This window comes from Strix uralensis, chromosome 2 (genome assembly GCF_047716275.1).
Source record: "Strix uralensis isolate ZFMK-TIS-50842 chromosome 2, bStrUra1, whole genome shotgun sequence".
NCBI lineage: Eukaryota > Metazoa > Chordata > Aves > Strigiformes > Strigidae > Strix > Strix uralensis.
Genome location: NC_133973.1, coordinates 56,369,728 through 56,393,319, shown reverse-complemented (window position 1 = coordinate 56,393,319; position 23,592 = coordinate 56,369,728). Strand labels below are relative to the sequence as shown.

Here is a 23,592-nt window from a genome sequence, read left to right as displayed (position 1 = left end):
TGCTCCTCGCTCCTGATCCTTCGCCTCAGCCATGGTGAGACAGCCTAAAATCCCCTGTGTATTTTGACTCCTGCTGCTGATGTTAGCACTTGCCCTGTGAGAGGCTGCATTTTTCTTCAGCATTACTGGTGAATGAAGCTTCTTTTGTATTTATGTTAAAGGTTGATTTCTTCAGCACCTTACATAGCATGATAATTCCCAAAATACTTGGAAGTAAACCCTGCTGGAACCACTGTTTATAGCTTTTTTTTTTTAATATGTGAAGCATTTTAGATGCATCTAGATGATAAATACTCATGAAAAAAATAGTTTATTATCCTTTAGAGGAATTATCGTAAATCATGGCAAAAACTGAGGTAAGAGAATGACATCAGGAGTTTAGTGCTATCTAGCCATCAAAAGGTAGCGGAATATGCATGAAATAAGGATGAGGAAAAAGTATTTATGTAGCTTATATAATATACCATAAATCCCAAGGTCAGTGCTTTTATCTTGGACATCCAGATGTGCGTGTCTAGTTCCCCAAGGCAGAGCGAGGAAAAACAGTTCTAGAATATGAAAGCTTTGTCATGGTAGTCTGCTATGAATTTAGCAGGCAGGAAGATTGATGATGTCATACCTCACACAACTTAATACCTCATTGTTGACCGTGCATATCTTATTTATAAATGAAATTGCTGTTCCATCCTGCTCAAGCTTGTACAGTTGGGGTGAGGTACAAGGAAAAACAGAGCAAACTGTGATGGTGAAATCCTGATTTGCTCGTTAATGACTGAACTCTTTAAGGGCACTAAGACTTGATAATTTATTTTGCATTTATTTGTTTTCACAGAACAAAGCAGAGCATTTTGCAGGTCTCTTTTAGTTTCCTTTTATGTAAAATGAAATTTACTAGGTTGTGGGATAGGAAAGGAGCTACTCTACAGTCCTGCGACAAGGCAATACTCCTTCCAGCATGGCTTCTGTTGAAAGAGGCACTCTTGACTGTACTGCAGCCTTGCTGTTTGCTCCATTTTCAGACACAGGGTGACTGGCAGATGGGAGGTTAGACCAACTGGTCACCTGATGCAATGGGAGGAGAAAGCAAAGAGCAATACTACAGACTTGATAGGTCTTGCTGTAGTTGAGAGCAAGGCAAAAGGTGATTGTGTAGATCTTTGTGTGTATTTTGGCAGATGAGAATAGGCATTTAAGGTAGGATATGCTGCTTTGCTTTTTAGGGATTTGGACAGATACCTATATCGTAGAACTCTATCAGTAACTTGTCTGTCAAAATACTGGTTCAATTTGCCATTCTAAGACATCTGAATATTAATACATTGCTTTTATTATGACTTTTCTATCTGCTAGAGCCCCTCCCTCCCCTCAGAAGTCTGTAAGTTAAGCACAAGGTTACATTTTTTTGGCTTGTTTTCAAATTCTAGGTCAGTTCTTTTTAGGGATACTTTTTGGGAATCACTTCCTTTTATGATAAGATACTAGAAGCTGAAAATGCAAAAACAGGAACTCCTCCGTGGAAAAAAAAATGCTGCAGTTCCATTTGCTGCTTCCAGAAAAATAGGCTGGCTTTATTGTTGTTAGAATTTGTCAGCACTTTTCTTGGAAACGTAAGTAAGAAGGGCATACAAGGTATTCAGATACTCAGTGCATAGAGATCAAACACAAACAGCAAAGCCACAAACACAGTTTTGATGGTGTAGCTTGTTGCATTGAGTTTTAATGAGTTACAAACGTTCAAAACAATATGGTGTTATCAGAAAACAACCTGTTAATTTCTGGTGTCTCAGTTGGAGTGAGTCATTCTAAAGGTGCCTAAAATCCAAAACCTGCTGAGTAATTTCCCTTTGAAAACAAAGAGCAATGAACATGTCTCAAAGTCCACACTGAAAAATGGAGACAGCCAGAATCTCTCCTGACTTCTGAAAATCACAGCTATAGCAATTAAGTGTCTGAGGACTACTTTTAAATGTGCAAATAAGACAGCCTGACCACAAAAGATGCATGTTTTTTTTTTTAATTCTGAATAGCTTCGAGTCTGTTGTTTTCCCCGTAGTTGAATCCTTTGCTGGTAGCGCTCTCTTGTGGCTGTTATTTTCATTAAATGACTTAAAAGGGATTTAAAAAATATGTTTATAATTTAAAGATTTCTACCTTAGAACACACACAGTCTCTTTTGGATAAGTGTTCCTAAATTAAATGTGGTATTTTAATGATGTAGGACAGTCAGTCTAGACAAAAGCATCCCAAATGTGCTTCCCAGAAGATCTCAAAGGGGACATGTGTATTGAGCATTCAGGTTTTTAACCATTTTTCATCTTTGTGGTTTTGGTGAAAAGCCATATGCCTGAGGAAGGACAGGAGAGAGTCTTGGAGGGGAGTGAAGTCCTCATTGGCAGCTGGAGTCAGGTGGAGGAGAGACTGGGATGGGCACCTTCAGCAACAGGCTTGATTGCAACTGCTGCTTTTCCTGTAACACTGTTCTTGGTGATGAGCAGGTTACTCCCCACAACTTTGGTTATTAAAACAAACGAAAAAAGGCTCTGGGAAAAAATCTTTCCCAGTGAAACTGATATGTGTGATCCCAGTGAAAGCTTTTCACCCTGAATTGCTGTTTTCTGATTCCAGGGATGGGAGAAGAGAAGGTGGGGAGGGTACCTCTTGACCTGTTCTGCTTTCCAATTACAAAGCTCTTCACTGGTGTTTTATTTTTCAGTAAGGAGGTAAAGCCTTCTGGAAGCTCAGATTGTGGCATGCAGGTGTTTCCTCTGAACTAGGAACATATAGTTTCCTCTTTTCTTAAAGAGCAGTTATTAATGAAAAGCTGTTTGGTACTACACAGACTTGATACCATCGTGTCATAGCTTATAAGCACGTCTGCATTAATACCAAGTGTATGAAGTTGGTTGTAGGCTCCTTTTCCTTCTACACTGTAATCCAACAGCAACTAGAGAATGATCTCAGGTTATTTACTTAGTTATACTCTCTTGGAGAGAGGCAGGTTTACACTTGAGATAAGGCCTTGAGTGGGAAGGGTCTTTGCCCTTAAAATACTTGATGGAAAAGTCTCTATTCTTCAGTAGGCTGAAATCTTTGTGCATGGCATTTGTCTGGTCACCTACCTTCTCTGATCTTTGGATCCTATGTGTAAAATAAGCACAGTTATAATGCCAGTCCTTTCAGGGATATTTTAAAAAATTCAACTAGTCTCTTATAAATGCTTTCATAGCAATTATGTGACCATTCATTTACAGCTGTTTTCCAGCAAACGTAGTGCCATGCCCAACGGTCCTTGTAGTGAAGGTAAGATGAGCTTGCTTTGTCTGTTTGCTGTTCTGACTGCAGTCTAGCAGGATAGCTCATCAGTATCTGATTGCAGATTAAGACTGAAAAAAAGCTTTTTAAAGCCAAATTAAAAATCCTATTGGCCAACCATATTTTGAAGTTCAAGTTTCCTTTTCTTTAAAATTAAGGAGATATTTGTTTTTTAATTTGTTTTTCCTCTTTTTTTTTTTACCACAGTACCCATATAATTCTAATACTTTTTCAGGTAGTGGATTCAGTAGTACTCACTCCATGCAATTTATTCTTCTGTTATGTAGCGTGAAGATGGACTTTCGGCTGAAAATTCAGGAAAAAAGGTCTTTTTTTCCACTTGATTTTACTTCTCTGTTTTGCCAAATAAGTCACCAAGTGTAGAATAGTATTTGTCAGCTGGACTTTGCATCCTCATTCACACAACAATAACTCCATGTTTTCTGGACTCTTTCAGAAACAATGTTGGAAAAATGACCCATCATACAAAAGTCTTTCTTTCTCTGGGCTAAATGTGCATGTGCACACATGTGCATGTGTGTTAATGTTGATAAGCAAGCTAGCTTACCTTTATTCAGAGTACTTCCGAAAACCCTTATTATATTAGCTTTAACATCTGTGAGAAATCAATGCTCTCACCTTTATATAAAGTGTAGTCATTTTTTCATAGCACATTGCGGTCTGACTGGGAAAGTTTTAGCCATACACTATCTAACTTCTAGTAAGTTCACACAGTGGAGTTATTGGACTTCTTTGTAATTGTGTAATTCTGCCATATGCTGTCTTAACTAGATTTCTTATTAAAATCCAAATATGCCTGCATAAAATAACACGACTTCTTGCCCTTTTGCCAGCCTCCTCCTCCCTCCTGAAGTTTGAGCATTTCTGTAAATCCACAGTACTTGCAGCATTTTCTTTGCAATTATAAGCACATCTTCCTTTGACCTGTGAGAAGCCATTCATTTTTCATACATAGGATGTGGGTCAGTCAGTTGGTAAGGATGCTGCCGTGCAGTCACCTTCTTGTGGCGATCAGTTTGCTATGTTATAGCACACAACCAATAAAAATGAATAGTCATTATGTGTTTAGTGCGATGGGTCAGTGAACCTAAGGAAAATGTGATCTTGGCACATAGGCCAGTATATAGGATGGAAGTTTCTTATTCTCCTGGGCTGGTCCTTAAGGATGCAGCAGAACTAATCCTTCTCATTTTCTCCTAAATAAACTCTGTGCAGTCTGTTACTGTATCCTTTACATCCTCAGGCACAATGATAGTCAGCAACTGTAGCAAGCCTACATGTGCAAATCTGGCCAGTGACAGCGGATTAATGGTGTGACTATGGAATAAAGCTTGTTTTTTCAAAATATTATTAAAATAAATTGTCCTTTGAAAGAATTCCCTAGAATTTGTAACATCAGTCTTGCTGGGAGATGGAAGGAAGTACCTGCCACTTTTCTCCATAGGCAATGATTTCTGATGCCTTTCTGAGTGCTGAGGTTATTTATTTCTAGGGTTATCACAGGCAGCTTCTCTTTTGACGGAAGTGCTGCTTCCTGAGAAGACTGGCCGGTTGGTTTTAATGTATAGGAAAAATGTCTATAACTCTCAAATGCTACTGACAGCCCATCAGATCTTAAGAGGCCCAAGTTGTTCTGGCGATTTCTTTTAACTTTGCTCCTTGAGCAGATTTGTCATCTCATAGGTGACATTAACTTCTTTACAATGCAGTGCCCCAGACTGGTTTATTCATCCATGTATTTGCTTAGAAGATTGCAAAAGGAAAGGATGGAGCAGCTGAAAGAAAAACATTTCAGCAGCATAATCTCAGTGTATTTTCCACGTGTCATGTCAAACACCACTTCAAATTAAAATAAACATCTCCCCTCCCTCCTCCTCCAGGAACAGTCCTCTGGTTTCATTTTTTGGGCTTTGCTCAGCTTTTTCCCACCGAGCTCCGCTGGCAGCGTTCACCAGGGTCAGTCGGTGGAGTCACTGGTATGACTAATCAAAACTGCTACGGCCTCTTAGCAGGGAGCAGTAACAAGACTCCTTTGTGAGTCTAATTATATCCCCTAAGCTGGCACAGCGATGCAGATTAGTGCAGGAGGAGGACAGTCGGTCGTGGAGGGCAGTGGCATCCCGTGCTCTGCTCCTCCAGCATTGCCTGCTTTTGCCGGGGACGGAGCCCAGGCGGGTGCCACCCGCACCCCATGCGTGCCACCCCAGCCCACAACTGGGGCCTCATTGCACCTCTCTTGGCCTGGTCCCACTCCCTGATGCGGAGGCTTGCCCGCCAGCTGGGAGCCATGCCTGGTCCCTGAGGAAGGGGTCTGGGGAGGAGGCACTGCCCGGCGCGGTGCCAGGGTAGGTACCTTGGGCTGCGCTGGAGGTGGGGGGCTCCTGCCGGGCTGACCAGGAGGCCTGGAGGGCACCAGCACCTGAATCAGCTCTGGCAGCTCCTCACCCCTATGGCCCATCACTGGGATAAGCAAGTGCTCAGGGTGCCCTTCTCTTGGCTTTTTTGTATCTTACTGATTTGTCTGTGTAGGAAGAGGGGGGAAAAAAGAAAAAAAGCAAGCTATGCAGGGTTGTGTCAAATGCCTCTGATTAAAATTTCATAACAGGATTGTTGAAGTGGAGTCAGCAGGTATGGAAGAGGGGAGGTGACTGAGAAGAGTATTTTGTGGTTTGCTTGCCAGTTTGCCTCTTGTTTCTCATGCAGACCTGGCTTCAGCATGTGTTGTGTTGCTGACCAAAACCACTCCTCTCCCAGTGAGGCCACGCACAGGGGTGGTTTGCAGTTGCCACTTTCTAAGAGTTGTGCAACTAGTTTTCTTGGGCCAGTCTCTTCATCCCACTGTGTATCATCAGGACAAATGGAATAGCAGAGTCAGTCTGTTAGTAAAACTTAGTGTCACAGCCTGAGAGTTTTTCAGTCTTAAACTTTTATTGGTGTGAAAAGAAAATTTAGTGGAAAAAGTTTCCCAGGCTGTGAGCAGTTTGCTGACATGCATAGGGGTTTGCACAAGGATGCAAGGGGATTTTTACAGAACAGTGCAAGAGGAAATGAGTATGCTGATAAACGTGTGAGAGCAAAACTTTTTGTTCCTCCCTGTAAATCTAGAGAAGGGATTGTGGGATTTTTCCCTGGGAAGGAGAGGACTATGAAGTAGTGAGCAAAAATGAAAAAAAAAAAAAAAATCATTGAAATACACTTGCTTTATACAGTTTTGGGAAGTGGGGGAGGGTGTTAAGGGATTTTTTTTATTCCTCACTGCCAGGCAGTCACTGCTTCCTGCTCTTCAAGAACATATGCTGCGAAGGTGGGATGCCGGAGCAGCATGGGCTCAGGATGTGTTTCTGTCTCTTATCTGCTTAGTGGTGACCAGACAGAGCAGCTAGCTCCATTAGAGAAATCTCTAATCTAGTGAGGCTAATGGAGCTTCCTTCCAGCATGAGCTGCTCAGAGAGGAACTGCCCCTTGTATTTGTGGGGCGGGATCCCAGAAGAGTTATGATCAACTTCTGTGGGTTACTGCTGGTTTATAATAAAGCATAATATACAGCAGAGCGTTGGCACATAAAACACATCACACGTTTCTGCTGGCCTCACTGAAGTTCAAGTAAAGCTATAAAATATTAGACTTTCATTAATCACTTGGAACTCATATGTGGTATACAGTGTGTCTCTTTCGGTGATGTTTTTATATATGAAAGACATCTATTCTTTGAGGCTGTTTAAACTTCCCTGAGGGAGTTCTATACCACCCTAAAGCCAGCGTTACAACCCAGTTTTGTTTTCCAGCTGAAGACGACTATATCTAATACATATAATGCAAACAGCTGAGTATTCACTGTTAGACAGAGCCACATTCACTGCTCTGGGTTTAAAAATAGTGATGTAGGCATAACTTGCATGTGAATATCGTATTGTTATTTATTGTGAGGTTGCCCATAGATACCTTGCATCAAGATCCATACCTTGGTTTATGTGGAAAGAGTGCACAGATGAATTCAGTTATTAAACTACTCAGTCATTTCAGACGGATGCTGATAGCTCCTGCAGCTTTTTAACACACAAGCTTTAGCAGCAGGAATAACTATTTATGAATATTAGGTAGAGCTTTTTCCCCCATATTTCGTCATCCATTATAACTGATCTGGCCTTGGAAAATCATTGAGGTAGTTTCTGATTTGATTTCTTGGTATCGAAGCACATGTTTCAACTTGCAGTTCTTTAGTTTTATTTTTGCCAGATTGAACGTCTTGTAAAATTTATTCTTGGTGATAATTAGGGTTACTAAAGATTGAAATCTGAAGAGGTGCTGGGAGGTTGGTTGAAGAGGAATAATCTATTGAAGATTTGTGTTGTTATTGCTGTGAAGTGATTCTGTTTCCAATCTTGCTCAGAAAATAGCTTTTATTTTGCTGTGAAGTGACTGAACCCAGCTTTCAAGTCTAGTGATGTTAAATTGGGTGCATATCTTGGCACATTCTGTTTCTGTAAAATAAGCCTAAAAGCCTGCAAGAACATTATCCACTAAAGAAAATCAGCTCTGCTCTGGGAATCCCAGAAATCAGAGTTGTCTGGTCATTTTTAAACTTCCAGCTCTAAGTGGTTTTAAGTGTTTTGAGTCTGCCATACATCTGCTCAAAATAAGGCCTGTACATGTTCCCAGGGTATCTAAATCAAGGGAAACTGCACTGCTGCAGTTAATAGATTAAGAAGAGTTTTATTTTTTTGGTCAGCACAAATTTACTGAAGATTTGAGTGTGTTTACACCGTGGCTGGACTGGGGTGTGTTTTTTCACATGGAGTGGCAGCTCTGGGAGCTGCTGGCTCAGGGCTTGAGCTGCAGGGGTGGTGCAGGGGATGGCTACTTATCCATGTCCAGTGCTGTTTCTCTGGGGAAGGGGGTGAAGTGGCTATTGTGGGTGAATCTTTGGCAGAGGTATCACTGGTTTATAGAATTATAGAATGGTTTGGGTTGGAAGGGACCTTAAAGATCATCTAGTTCCAACCCCCCTGCCATGGACCAGGGACACCTTCCACTAGACCAGGTTGTTCAAAGCCCCATCCAGTCTGGCCTTGAACACTTCCAGGGAGGGGACAGCCACAACCTCTGTGGGCAACCTGTTGCAGTGTCTCACTACCCTCACAGTAAACCTTATAACTAATCTAAATCTACCCTCTTTCAGTTTAAAATCATTACTTGTCCTATCACTACACTCCCCAATAAAGAGTCCCTCCCCAGCTTTCCTGTAGGCCCCCTTTAAGTACTGGAAGGCTGCTGTAAGGTCTCCCTGGAGCGTTCTCTTCTCCAGACTGAACAATGACAACTCTCTCAGCCTGTCCTCACAGGGGAGGTGCTCCAGCCCCCTGATCATCTTCATGGGCGTCTCTGGACCCTCTCGAGCAGGTGTGTGTCCTTCTTATGTTGGGAGCCCCAGAGCTGGGCACAGAACTCCAGGTGGGGTCTCAGGAGATCAGAGTAGAGGGGGAGAATCGCCTCCCTCGACCCGCTGGCCACACTTCTCTTGATGCAACCGAGGATACAGTTGGCTTTTGGGGCTGCAAGTGCACATTCCTGGCTCATAGTCAATTTTCCATCCACCAATACTCCCGAGTCCTTCTCTGGAGGGCTGCTTTCAATCCACTTATTGCCCAGCCTGTATTTCTGCTTGGGATTGTCTTAACCCACATGCAGGACCTTGTACTTGGCCTTGTTGAACTTCATGAAGATCACACGGACCCAACTCTCAAGCCTGTCAAGGTCCCTCTGAATGTCATCCCTTCCCTCCAGCATGTTGACTGCACCACACATCTTGGTGTTGTTGGCAAACTTGCTGAGGGTGCACTCAATCCCACTGTCTATGTCACTAACAAAGAGGTTAAACAGTGCCGGTCCCCATACCAACCCCTGAGGAACACCACTCATCACTGCTCTCCACTTGGACATCGAGCCGTTGACCACAACTCTTTGGATGTGACCATCCAGCCAATTCCTTATCCACTGAGTGATCCATCCATCAAATCCATGTCTCTCCTGTTTAGAGACAAAGATGTTGTGTGGGACAGTGTCAAATGCTTTGCACAAGTCCACATCTGCTCCATGATCTTGCCGGGCACAGACGTGAGACTGAGTGGCCTGTAGTTCCCCAGGTGCTCTTTATTTTCATTTTTGAAAACAGGGGTTATGTTTGCCCTTTTCCAGTCAGCAGGAACTTCACCTGACTGCCACAACTTCTCAAATATGATAGATAGTAGTTTAGCCACCTCATCCGCTAGTTCCCTCAGGACTTACAGATGCATCTCATGAGGTCCCATGGACTTGTGCACCTTCAGGTTCCTTAGATGGTCTTGAACCTGATCTTCTCCTACAGTGGGTGGTTCTTCATTCTCCCAGTCCCTGCCTTTGCCCTCTGTGTCTTGGATGGTGTGGCTGGAGCACTTGCTTGTGAAGACTGAGGTAAAAAAGTCATTTGAGTACCTCAGCTTTCTCCATATCCTGGGTAACCACGTCTCCTGTTTCTTTCTGGAGAGGACCCACATTTTCCCTAGTCTTTCCTTTTATCACTGACGTACATGTAGAAGCTTTTCTTGTAGCCCTTGATGTCCCTGGCCAGATTTAATTCTGTCAGGGCTCTGGCCTTCCTAACCTGATTCCTGACTGCAGGACAGTTTCTCTGTATTCCTCCTAGGCTATCTGTCCTTGCTTTCGCCCTCTGTAGGCTTCCTTTTTACATTTGAGCTTGTCCAGGAGCTCCTTGTTGATCCATGCAGGCCTCCTTGCATTTTTGCCTGACTTCCTCTTTTCTGGGATGCATCACTTCTGAGCTTGAGGAGATGATTCTTGAATATTAACCAGCTGTGGTGGTTTAGTCCCTGCCAGGGTCTGAGACCACGTGGCCGCTGCCCCTCCCCCACAAAGGGAGTGAAATACAAAACCCTGGGGCTGAGATAAGGAGAGGTTTAATACAACAGTGCAACAGCAACAAAACAAACAATAACAATAACAGTGATAACAATGAACAGAGCAAGATATGTACCGATACAGCAGTGAGAACAGAGAGATCGCATAACCCATGCATTCATCGATGCTCCTGTGCTCCCGCTCTTGGGCGCCAGGAGGTGATGTGAGCATGGTATTGAATAACCCGGCTAGAGCTTCCCCCCACTGCTGGGGAAACTTAACCCTATCCTAGCTAAACCAGGACACCAGCTTTCTTGGACCCCTCTTCCCTCGAGGACTTTATCCCATGGGACTCTGCTAAGCAGATCCCTGAAGAGGCCAAAGCCTGCTCTCCTGAAGTCCAGGATAGCGAGCTTGCTGTACACCCTCCTTGCTGCCCTAAGGATCTTGAAGTCTACCATTTCATGGTCACTGCAGCCAAGGCTTCCCTTGAGCTTCACTCTCCCCACCAGCCCCTCCTTGTTGGTGAGAACATGGTCCAGCATAGCACTTCTCCTTGTTGGCTCTTCTATCACTTGGAGAAAGAAGTTATCATCAACGCATTGCAGGAACCTCCTGGATTGCTTATGCCCTGCTGTGTTGTCCCTCCAACAGATATTGGGGTGGTCGAAGTCCCCAGTGAGGACCAGGGCTTGTGAACATGAGGCTGCTCCTGTCTGTCTATAGAGGGTCTCATTCAATCAGTCTTCCTGGTCAGGTGGCCTGTAGCAGATGCCCACTATAATATCTCGTGTCCCTTCCTTCCCTTTAATCCTGACCCGTAAACTCTCAGTCAGTTCCTCATCCATCCCCAGGTGGAGCTCCATGCACTCCAGTTGTTGATTGACATAGAAGGCAACACCTCTCCTTGCGTTCCCTGCCTGTCCTTCCTAAAGAGCCTGTATCCTTCCATTCCGACACTCCAGTCATAGGAGCCATCCCACCACATGTCTGTGGTGCCAAGAAGATCACAGCCCTGCAGGCCTGCGCACGTCTCTAACTCCTCTTGTGTATTTCCCATGCTACCTGTGTTTGCATAGAGGAAATTAAGTTGGGCCCCCAATGAAGCTGACTTACTGGCTGGAGTGGCTGGAATTCCTTTGTGCTGCTCTTCAGGTGCTCTCCTGCTGACCTGTTATCCCTGTCCAGGCTCTGGGCATCTGTTGCTGGCACTGCCATCAAAACTGGTAGGAGTGGGATGGATTGAGGTTCCCCTCCCTTGGCATCTTTAGTTTAAAGCCCTCTTCACCAGCTTGGTAAGCCTATGACCAAAGATACTCTTCCTTGTGTTGATTGCATTTCCTTTTCGTGAACTGTCGTAGTTCATGTCTGTGTTTCTGGAAGGGTCTTGCGTTATTGAGAAGAGTGAATAAATTAAGCCCTCTGTTTTCAGGATTCAGACACACCCCCTGGTTGTGTGTGATGGAGGGAGGAAGGTTTGGGCAGGGATGGAGGCACAAGTCAGTGTATCCTGTAGGTACAGTACTGTGTGCAGAGAGCGAAGGGATCCGTCTTCTCCAGGCACAGTTGCTAGTCCCTTTGCAATAGGAAGATGATACTCACTGTCTCTGGATGATGCAGATACTCACCCATAAAAGAGATGATACAGGGGAAAAAAGGTTGTTCTTATCCATTCTTGCTTCTGTGGCATTCAGCTGGATCTTAGTCTTGCTTAACCACTATGTCCTTATCAGCAATGTTTTGCAGCAGGGAGGATTAAGTTGGGGTCCAACTCTGTTTCTGACAGAATAAAATGTCAGAAGATGAAGCAGGATGTAGAACCAGCCTCAGCAGAGGAGCCAACTTCTTTCACTTGGTTCACTGCAGCCTCCATCTCCTCTCTAGGGTGGAGGGCGGTGGCCTTGCCTTTCTCAGGGTAGGGTGCAGATCTGCAGCCCTGCAGGCTGGTAGGAGCTTGTGGTGACAGTAGTGACATTATTATACCTGCCCATGCAGATTCCCTCTACTTCAGTGCAGAGTCTCTATACAAAATGTGGGAGAGACTGGGGCCAAATTAATATAGGCATAGGAGGAGAGGAGTTTATGCTCCAAGAAATTACACAAAAGTATCTGCCCTTTGCCAGTGGAGAAATTGTAGATGGATGTGTGTTTCAAATTGTACTGCTTCTTGTTATAATACTATTACAGCTGCAGTCATCAGTTGAAGATTAAGAAGGGGATATAACTTGGAATTGAACAATTAGCTCTCCACCTGAAACTTGAGCTGTCCCTGGGAGGTAAGGAAGGAGGGGTTACGTCAGAAGATGACAGGCGATAGGACAAGAGGAAATGGCCTCAAGTTCTGCCAGGGGAGGTTTAGATTGAATATTAGGAAAAATTTCTTCACTGAAAGGCTGCCCAGGGAAGTGGTAGAGTCACCATCCCTGGAGGTATTTAAAAAACATGCAGATGTGGCGCTTAGGGACATGGTTTAGTAGTGGATTTGGCAGTGTTAGGTTTACGGTTGGACTTCATGATCTTAAAGGTCTTTTCCAACCTAAACGATTCTGTGATTCTATGATTGTGCAACTATAACCACTTTACGCCTCGGGCTTCCAACATGTTAAGGCAGCTGAGATTTTATGCCCAAACTATGAGCTCTGTAATGTGCCAAAACTCTAATGTCTGTTTTAATCTGAAAATAGTTGTTATGACAATAAAAATCCTTTTTAAAAAGTGCTGTATATAACAGAGTGATTTACAGTTGCATAGCTATCTCCAAATGTCCCATTCAGTCGAAGCACTATAAATCTTTACAAATACTTGTATTTGTAGTCCAGAAGAGGGTCCTCCAGAAGAGGAGGTTTTCTTTTTTTTTTTCCCCCACCCTTTAATTTTTTTTTTATGGAGCAGTTTTTCCTTTCAAATCTCTGTCCTTGTGAGACCAAGATTCGTCAAGGGAAAGTTTCTGCATAAAAAGCTTATTCAGTTCTTTATTAGTGTGGAAAATATTGTAATTTTTTTCTACAGTATTGCACTCATCTTTTGTCTCAGTTATGATTAAGCTGGAATAAATAGGTTCTGGATGTTGTGTGACATAGCCAGTATTTGGAAGATTACTTGAGAATCCCAAGTGTTGTGAGAATAGGCTGAGAAGCAATATTTGAATATTTAACAAGCGAAAGCTCTTGAATAGATGAGCAAAAAGGCTTCATGTGGGCCTGTTGAGTTGGTTCTACTTCTTATTCCAATGTTTTTTCTGGTGGAAAAGGGCTATATCATTGGTAATGAAGACCTGTGGTGGTGTTATATTTATTTCATTAAGTACCATTCCTGCAGTGCATCTACTTTAGCCATTCCTTTTTATGAACAATTTTGCCGCATAACGTATCATTGAGGTTGCATTATCCTGTGCATCTCCATGCCACCGCTACCAGCACAGTTTCAACAGAGGTTTAGAAAAGGCTATTGGGTAGGGGAGTCTAAATTGGGCCACAAGTTTGTCCTTCTGTATGAATTCCCTTACTGGTCCTGTTGGCTGGTGGTACTTTCAGTATTCCTTCTCTTAGGTCTTGATGAACCCAAGTCACTTCTGCTGCTGTATTTGAGGAAAAAATGTGATATGGCACTTGAAAAGGTTTCAGAAAGTGGGAAAGACAGGATCTGACTGTTGCTCTGATGTAGAAATAGTTGGAGGGTTGAGTTAGAAAACTGATGCAGAAATTCAAGAAACATGAAACTGACTTGTCCCTGGTAGGGCACTGCTGGTCTTGTAACGTCTGGACATCCGTACCTCCTTTTTAGTGTTGTGCTGATCTCAGTATTACAGCTTCAGACTGGACCAGAGAGGATACTAATCATTCCCTGAAGAAAACAGAAGGTGTTTGTGGCCAGTTTTAGATTGGGAATAAGATGGCTCATTACTAGGAGTTGGTAGTGCTGCATTCTCTATGTGTTAACATAGCTTCTGTGTTTCAGAAGTTGGATAAATAATTGCCATCTTACGGAAGGACAGGTACTGGATTTAATTTTCATGCGTGGAAATTTATAGCTATGGTATTGTGAATCCAGAGGTGTTGAGAGCAAGATTTTTACAGAGCTTGAGATACTGCTTTTAAGGTCTACAGGCTGGAGAAAGCTCAGTTGCCAGTGTAGGGTATGTCAGGAGTAAATTGGGGTTGGATCTGAGAGAATCAGGGATTTCTTTTTGAGAAGAGCATTTTGTTTGGTGATCTTGTGTATGTACTTCTGAAATGTCCTGTGGATTCTGATGGAACAAAAGGCAGATCCTTGTCTTCCTGTCTTTTCTTCATGTTGAGGTTCAGTCAATACATACATCCACACATGGTGTGGGGTTGTTGTTTTTTTTTTTGAGGCACCGTATGTTGGTTATTCTTTGCTTGTAGATAATGTTGGAGTTCTGCATGTAGATATGTTGAAATTTTGTAGGTTTTGGAAGGTTCAGCTCTGAAGCCTAATTTGAATTCAGGTCTGCAGATTGTCCCTAAACTAATAGATTTTGAAGGCAGTTTATCTAAACCATTAAATAATTCTTAGTAGCCATTGACAGAGCTCTTAAATCTGGTATAATTAACTAGCCTGATACACTGGATTTAATACATATTCAGTGTTTTCCTACATGTTTTAACTTGATTATTAAGTGACTACAACACCATCTTCTATCATTGCTACTTTCCTTCTGATGCTACAGTAGATCCACAAAAAAGCCTGCTGCCTGCCAATGTAAAGGCACGGGTGGGAAAAGACTGTGTAGGAAGGAACTGGCCTGCAAAGGGAACGCAAGCTTGCCATGTTCTTGGAGAGGGGAAGGTGGGAATAGTCAATCCCAAACAAGTATGAGATGAGGGCTGGGGAGGCGGTGGCGGCTCTCCAGGGGGAATCATGCTGGTGGCTCCATCCAGGGAGATGGTTGAGCTGAGCAAAGAGCTGCTGGTGCAGAAGGTGAGGATGTGAAAACATGTTGCAAGGAGCTTATGTAATTGCTAGGGATTAGGAATTGGATGGACTGCTGTTAGATCAGGCTTGTTCATTGCTTCATGGTTATTCAGTTGTTAACAGCTTTCCTTAATTAAGACACAGTTTTCAACAACTATAATTTGTTTTCAATACATTTTAAACAGAAAGGATAATAGTTTACTATTTGATAAGTTAGAGGGATTCACAGAGTTGTTTAGGAGCCCAATTTTCATTTAGTTTGTTCTGCTCATCAAAAACATTTGAACTTTGAAAATCAGAGTTGAGTACGCTAGGGCAGTCATAGATTTGTTTTAGGATGACAAGGCTGCTAATGACCTTTTTCTTTACCTGTAAATTTTATTCTTTATTTTTAATTTCTATACATGGGTTTTGGTATTACTTGAGACTACCAACTGTTCTCTCTCTCAGCTGTTCATCTTCTGCAGCTTGTGTGTCTGTGCACGCTATGCGTACAGTCTTGGATATCTGCTTATTTTGCCTGTGGCTGATCCAGCTGTCACCAGACAAGGGGATGTAGGCAGCGGGGCTCAGCTGTCTTGAGGTTAGAAAAGAGTTTTTTCATATACCGAACTGATTAGTTTTCATCACGGGTTCATCCCATTCCAGTGATGTATGTCACAGGGGATTTTCCCAAAAGAATAGATGCTAATATGCAAGGAGAGGTGGTTCCGACAAACAGATGGGGTGTGTGCTGCTGTTAATGGAGAGAAGCATAGCCTTGAAACAAACTCTAGTATGGCTTGAGTGTTGTCAGTAGTAATCTGAATTTGTATATGTCAGCCCTCCTGTGTTTATTTGGGAAAACAGTGCACAGTTGGCAAACCAACAGTAATGCTGTTGATGATTTCAGATATTCAGAGCATAACCTTTAAATTCACTTACCTAGGCTATTGAGCTGGCACACTAGTTTTTTTTAATCTCATATAAGCAGCATTTGATCAATTATGATGTGAAAGCACTTCCATTTAATCTTCAGTAGATACCTGGTACAACAATCTTTAACAAATTTTCAGCCCAAATGAAGTTCAATTCAGGTAGTAGTTTTTCAGCTTTATTGCTCACCATGAACATGCATTTTACACATTTTAAGTTTAATCTCTATAAAAATGAGGGTGTGATGTCTCCACACAGTTAACTTAAAATTTCCAGTCCTCATGCTTCTGCCTCAGCTAGGAAGGCCTCTTGTTTGTTGGCTTTTGAGAGGAATTTATGCAGTCACTGTGTGGCTCACCCAAACAAAGCCTAAAATATTCCTCTTTGAAAAGGACATTTAAGGCTCTCATGGATAGATGGTGTGAATGCTGGCATAGAGTGTACTTTAGAAAAAGCATTTAAATTGTTGCTGTCTAGCCTTAGGACAGCGGGAAGTTGGGGCATCCAAGGCAGAATCTGAGTGAAAGGCAGTAGGCCAACCTTACAAAAAGGGAACAAAAAGATTCAGGCTGTGGTGCTCTAGAAAGAAGCAGGGAGATGAATTCAGAACTGAACTGTGGGTCAGGTTTTAGTAGGGCTTCAGTATATTGGGAAGGCCAAAACTGAGAAGTTGTGGACATATTTTGAATTTTGAAAAGCCTAAAAAGTGAATTTGCATGTGTGTATGTATATATGTGTATGTACATATCATATGTATATATCTATACTGATACACATATATGTGTAGATATATATGTGTGTGTATGTATATAACTTTTTTAATCATCCATATTGGTTATGAACGACAGATAGTGAAGGTTTACTTCAAAATACATTGTGCGAGTTTTTTAATTGGGGGGGGGGATCCTTTAATATATAATTGTTACATGAAAATTTTCAGGGGCCTTTCTGTGTTTTTCTTTGTTCTCATACTCTTTAGCACATACATACCACCTCCTTTCCTTTCTCTATTTTCAAAGCAGTGAGGAGGAAATAAAGTGGAAGAGTAACTGTGTTCAGGAAAAGTGTTCAATCTCAAATTTTGGATGCATTATCCTCCTTTTAATATCACTTTTACCCATTGCTTGGTTTTCTGTTACATGCAAAGATGCAGACAGGTATGTTGGGAGGCAGGACTGAAAATGGCAAGGGGAAAGGAGGAAGGGATTGTGCTGCACTTAACCTAAAGCTTCTTTATGGAATTGTAACAACTGTTTGAGCCTAGGTTAGGATAGCTTCTGGATGTATTGAACTACTGAGAATGACACAAGAAGCTATTCACATTCCTTTTATATTTTTGCTGCTGGACCTTAGTCTTTTGACGAATTTTAGACACTTCATTCCTATATTACCCTGGCAGATAGATCTGCCAGCGGTGACTCATGTAACGTGAAGTAATTTGGATTCTACGAATATAGCTGCCTGACAGAACAAACACCTAAAGTCTTTGTGGAGGGCAATGACTTCTTCAGTTCTTTATAGAAAGAAATGTTGTTTGTCTGTTTGAAGGGAGGGTAAGAAGAAAGACAGATGACATTTTGACCAAGTAAGTGCTCATTCCAAAGAAAATACTTGATTTGTTCAGATAGCAATTTTACCTTCTTTTCTTTTTAGAAAAAAAAATCATCCTGTTCTAATTATGAGCTCCCAGGTTAGGCAGTTGGGTGAGGTCTTCACAAGCTGCAGGGAAAAATACATTGAACTATTTTTGGAGTGAAAGATGGTGACGCTGTTAATTTGTTAACATTTGAGGCCCCTGTGGGTGACTACAGCTTCATGGTGGTTTTCAGCTTCCTTTTTTTCCCACCAAGGATTCAGAAGACTAAAAAAAATCAAAATAATGTTTTTCATAAATTAAGTAGTTTATTTACAGTGGCTTTTTGCATACCCATTTAATTGCATTATTTGTTGGTCCTCTAGTGCTTTAATTCATTGAACACAAGACTGGTGAACTGTAATGAAAAAAAAAAAAAAAGACGACATGGCTTGGAAAGACTTTTCTTCCCCCAGCACATACAGATTTATAAAAAATTAGTTAATGAAGCGTTGGTATGTCTGGCCTAGTGTTATTTTAAAGGAGGTGAGGTGAGAAAGCTGGGAACTATGAAGTCGTTTGGTATTTATAAGGGGACAAGCAAGGGCACCTGTGCTGTAACCTCAAGTTCTTGAAGTTTTCTCTATGTGAACTAAAAAACAATGGATGAGTGGTGTGCTGAGGAGATCCCAAAGACCAAACTCCTCATTCAGTTCCAACTTGCATGACTGGCATGCAGCAACACTGTAACTGGCCATCTTAATGATGTGCCAGAGGAATTTTTTCTGTACGACAAACAAGTGCAGCATGATTTGGTTTATTTGGCTTTGAAACAATCTGAGGGCACCTTGTGAGACGTACTGTTCAGTACATGCAGTGTCTGAGGTGCTTCTTGTTTGCAAACGCCGATGGATTGTCCATTTGATCTTTACGCACGTGTAGGTTTCCATTTTATCTCAGTGCTGCAGCCTGTCTGCATTTCCTTAGTGTTGCATCCTTGGTATGCAGGCGGGGCAGTCTTGTAGTCATTTACCTTATGCTGGAATCAGGACAAATCCCTGGTTACACGCAAGGTTTAAAATAACTTTAAGTAGTTTGGACCTCCTGCTGTGACTGAAAATGTGATCTCGGGCTATTTTAAAAACAAAGTGCTGGAGAAATGCTTTGCTTCACTGTTGGAAAACCTTGAGTTGCATCTTGGTGAATGGAGGGAGGATAATTTTATTTTAGTAGCTGCTGTTCAGTTTAGCTGTGTTGACTGTTTCCAAATTCTGGGGCTTGCAGGGAAGTTGTGCCTTGAAACAGGTGGACTATACTGTGAAATAGTGGTCTGCAGCTTTGTGAACAAAAATGTTCTGTAGAAGCCAAAGTAACTGAAAACGGAATATATTTTGTTCAAGAATCTTTAATATAAATAATCACTACAACAGTTTTAAGTCAGAGAATTAGCACTGAGAGCGTGTAACAGTTCTTTGTAGATACAGGTCAGTTCTGACTGAGGCTGCTTCTCATCCATCCATCCTTTTAAATTGGAAAAATTGGGAACTCCTGTCTAAACCTGGGGTTTGTTTCTGGGCGCAGCTGATGCAGATGAACAGTAGGAAGCATTGCATTTGCAAGGACTTGGCATCAAGTGCCCGCTTCTGGTTAGCCGTGCCAGAGGGAGCCGTAGCTGTAAAGGACTCCGCTCCCGACGGGAAGCCGTGCCGCGCGGCCCGAGAGCTGCTGCCGCCGCCAGCAGCGGACATACGGCCATGCGAGGGCTCGGGGTCACCGAACGGTGTGCCACCCCGGCGTCCTGAGGAGGGTGAATTAGCCTGCGAAATAAGAACAGGAGGAGGAAGAAGTCAGCGAACGGGGGAGATGGAGCTGAGCGGTACCGGATTTTCAGGGCTGACAGACGCCTTCGCTGCCGAGAGCCCTGTGGTGGCGGGACGCGGCGCCGCCGGCAGGGGGCGCTGGCGGGGCGGGGCGCGTGCCGGCGGGGCCTGCCCGCGTCCCGCCTGCGCGCGGGCGGCGGGCGGTGCCGGGCAGCGGGGAGAGTTAAACCCCTCCTCAGGGCAGCCTCGGGCCGCCTTCGGCAGCGCAGGTGGAACCCGGCGGGGGTGGGGGCGGGGGGCTTTTTGTGAACTGGAAAGGAGTTCCCTTTTTCGCCCCCCCCCCCACCCCGACGAGCTCAGCCATTTTGAACAATTATTTGGATTTAACGGGAAAAGTAATTATACGGATCGGTAAATTTGGGACAGCATAAGGACATGAAATAACAAAAGATAGCCTTTAAAAAGGGAGGTGGCTGGGCAGCCCTGGATAAAATACCCTGTTAGTATGACTGTTTATTTTCACATTTCCAAAGTTTTACCTGAAAATCCCCCATAGGAACTGTTCATTATCTTGTTCTTGAGATGAGTCAGAGTGTCTTCATGTGGGTGTGTCCCCACTGCTGAAAATAAAAACACTCCTTTGAGCTAAAGAGAAGGAGCCCGTAACAAGATGAATGAGAGGGATGAAAAGCCAGTTTTCCATTTCAGAAATGCTGTACAGCCTCTGTCATGCATAGCTGCCACTACTCGCAGTGAAAGATTTGCAGCCTTATGCTTGTATGTGAGCCAGCAGTCAAGCCTTCTGTCTTTGTTGATTCAGCAGAGGGCTGGAACAAGACACTAACGGACAGATAACTCCTAGAAATTGCTTTTTACCTGGACAGAGGTCCCTGGAACTGCCTGTCCTCCTTTTGCTTTGGGACTCCAAATGCAAAAGCCTGTGTGATAGGGTTACAACAAGGGTGCTCTTTGGTAGATGAGAATAAAACAAATTCTGCGGGGGGGGGGAAGGAATACACACCTCTGTTGTATCTGCTGTCCTTTTGTCTAAACGGTACCTCGAGAAATTCAGAATGTGTGTGAAAACAGAAAATAGCTTGTATTGATTGGTATTGTTCTTATATGCTGGGGTAGTTTGGTCACTTTATTCAATTTCCTGTCTACTTTTAATTTTTTAAGATAGTTGTCTGACTTCCATTGTTGTTTACAGGTAAATCTGCTTGTCCAGTTTAATTGTCTCTCTTGATCAAGGAAGTACATTTTTTTCTCTTTTTTTTTTTTTTGGGGGGCAGGGGGTAAGGGTGTCCCCCATATCCAGTCAACCTCCACAGTATTGCTGCAGCAATCTAAACCAGTATTTCTAAACTCTGTAGCCTCTGAAATTCAGAATGTCTTTCTTAATGACTTCCAAGCAGTAACTATAAAAGGACAGGCTTATTCTGAAAAACTGGATGGGAAAGGTTGTTTTATTGTTAAAGTATTTTCACAAACATGTCATTGAGACCACTCTCTAACGGAATGCTTACAGTCAGTATAAATTTTTTTTTCCCTTTGTATCGTATCTTCAAAGCTTATCAGGATTTTCCTTCCAGCAGCTTCTGTAAAAGCACTGGTAGAAAGACACTCTCAGTGAAATGCTTTTATTAATGCCTCCATTACTGCTAGAGGTTTTCTGGGTTGTAGGTTCAGATGATCTCATTCTGTCACTCAGAATTAATACAGAGGTATTACGTTGGAATATAAATTCTCAGCTTCCAGCATCTTTAGTTGCCTGCAAAATATTCCTGTTTTGAGTCTTTTAGTATTTTCTTTCCAGTCCTTCTACCCATTTGTGCTGAGTTTTGGAATCAATATTCACTCTGTGCTCCACTTATTAGAAAAAAATGTTTCTTGAAGTGCAGGACATAGTAAATATAATTAAATGTTAAGACTTGAGCAGAAAGCATTGTTGACTAGGCACAGTAAATTGATTTTTAGTCATGTTGTGGACTTCAACGAAAGCAGTTGTCTACGTGATTCTACCTTCTAGGTTTTCCACCAGTATTTTTAGGCTGTTCAGACCATTAGGTCAAAAAAACCCCCAAAACCTCTCAAAAATATGTGTGTCCACAAATACAAAAAATGAAACAGAACTTTTGAGTTCTTGTCCACTTGACTTGCCTCATATCACAACTCAATCCAGTCTGTTCCTCCCCTTGCTTGGCTGCTAAGGAAGATGAAAGTGGCGGTGGATATTGTAGCACAGAAAATGCCGTCTGAAAATGATGTTCATGTAGCAAGACACTATCTTATGAAGATCTTGAGAAGTTCCATGAGGTACAGTACTGATGTTACAAGTGCATCCCTTCTGTTCCTTCACACTGATTGGATTCCTCCTACCATTTACCAAGCCCATAGCAAACTGTCGCAGAAGCCCGCTTCCCAACCTTCGTTTCCTTATGCTCCAAACATTACTTGTATTGTGCTAGTTTTCTTGTCTTGTGTTTCCTTAGTGGTGCATCATAGAAAAGTAATTGTCTCATAATAGATAAACCTTTTTGATGAATTGATGACTAGGAGGTCTATTGAATTTGCCTAAATAGGTATTTGTGGTTTACTGAGCAGGTATCAGTACCATTGGAGGTAAGCTGTGGGGGGAAAAAAACCCTTCCATGTTCTGTGCAGCTGAACAGTGGAGACATTTTTTTCCATACCTGAACACAGGCTTGGAGCCCTTGGAGTACCCAAGGACTGTCTGGAGCCTATCATCACATGGCTGAGCAGAATTATTTGCACTTGTTTGCACTGAGAGTATTGGGGCTTGTCCACTCACTCTCTAAATTTCATATCCTACCAAGAAAGAACAACATAGTGATGCTCAGCTTAACTGTTTTCTCTTTTGTCATGCTGGGAAGAGTAGGCCTTTGTTTATGGAAACAATTACTTCTTTCTTTAGTGACAGTAATGATGCTACACTTCTTAGTGAAATTACAGCTTCCCTGTAGAATTATTATTCTCCTTCTCCCTTGCATGCAGAGTTTGGAAAGGCAATTGATCATTGAATTCATCAGATCTTCCTGAATGTACTGCAAAAAGCCATGTACTCAAATTTGACCTGTTTTGAAGATACGGGGTTTATAATGAGCTTTAGTTTTGTTCTCTGAATCCACTGGCTGTCTGATAACCCAAATTTATAAAAAGGGGGAATGAGGAAAAAAAAAATGTAGAACTGCCTTTAGAGTTCAAGTTGAAAATAGGGAACACTTTCTCAGTTTAGCAAATGACTTGTGTAACTTAGACAAATTACTTAACCTTGCAGTAATAAACTTCATAAATACATAAGTGAAATACGTAAGTGCATTAAAAAACCCTCAAGAGCTAAGGTCCTATAAGCCTGTTTCAGACTGTGACTTGGTAGGATGGGATTTGTCTCACCCTATACATTGTCTAAATTTTAAATTACACTTCCTCCAGGATGAGCCAAAGAGAAGAGCAAGATGAATTACCTTCACGTAGTTCCTGCTTCGTTCCTGGGCCTCTGAGAGAGTCTAGACAAATGGCCCATGCTTGTCATCTGCTCACTGAATTTCACCCAGAAGTCTTATTAATATTGGGGAAAAAAGAATGAACTTATTTCGTGAGTGCAAAGAGGTGTTACAAACAGCAAGTCAGGAAGTGCAAGCTGTTGTTACTAATTCCTGAACAGAAGGAGGGGGCAGAGGAGTGTAGAGCAGTTTTTCTGAAAGGTTTGCAAGGTACAAAGCTCTAACAACTCGTACTTCTTAGCAGGGATCTCTTCCATTACATGAGCATGTACATTTGGAGCTGATATCCAAGTAGATATTTGGGGACTTAGATGAATTGCTGAACTATTTTTGAGGTATGTTCTTTAAAAAAAACAAACAAACAACCCCAAACAAACAAAAAACCTCTGCATACCTGCCAAACATTTCAAGAGCTGAAGCAGAACTTGGCTGGAGTTAAAATTATTAGTCATATCACTCTTACTAACTTGTATGAAACAACATACGTGCCTTTATTCGTTCCTGTCATTACTGTCATTAACTCTTTTCTTCCCACCTCCTCCCATAAGTACATACCTGTAGTAAAACCTTGCCAAAACCCTGCTGTACTGTTGTCATG

General features: G+C 42.5%; 1 protein-coding gene across 7 annotated transcripts in view; it reads left to right on the top strand.

Moving 5' to 3' along the window:
- The window catches only part of SHROOM2 (shroom family member 2), a 132,494-nt gene that overhangs the window by 61,043 nt on the left and 47,859 nt on the right, over positions 1–23,592 (top strand). For 2 of the 7 annotated variants that reach the window (XM_074858839.1, XM_074858838.1), the window contains exons 1-2: positions 5,523–5,678; positions 21,682–21,786. The exons of 2 other annotated variants lie outside the window; for them this stretch is intronic. In XM_074858839.1, the coding sequence (XP_074714940.1) occupies positions 21,686–21,786 (101 nt within the window). In that variant the 5' untranslated portion in view covers positions 5,523–5,678; positions 21,682–21,685. Of the gene's footprint in view, positions 1–5,496; positions 5,679–21,681; positions 21,787–23,592 lie in introns of those variants that run through there. 3 more of the 7 variants (XM_074858836.1, XM_074858835.1, XM_074858840.1) reach the window with 2 other exon arrangements.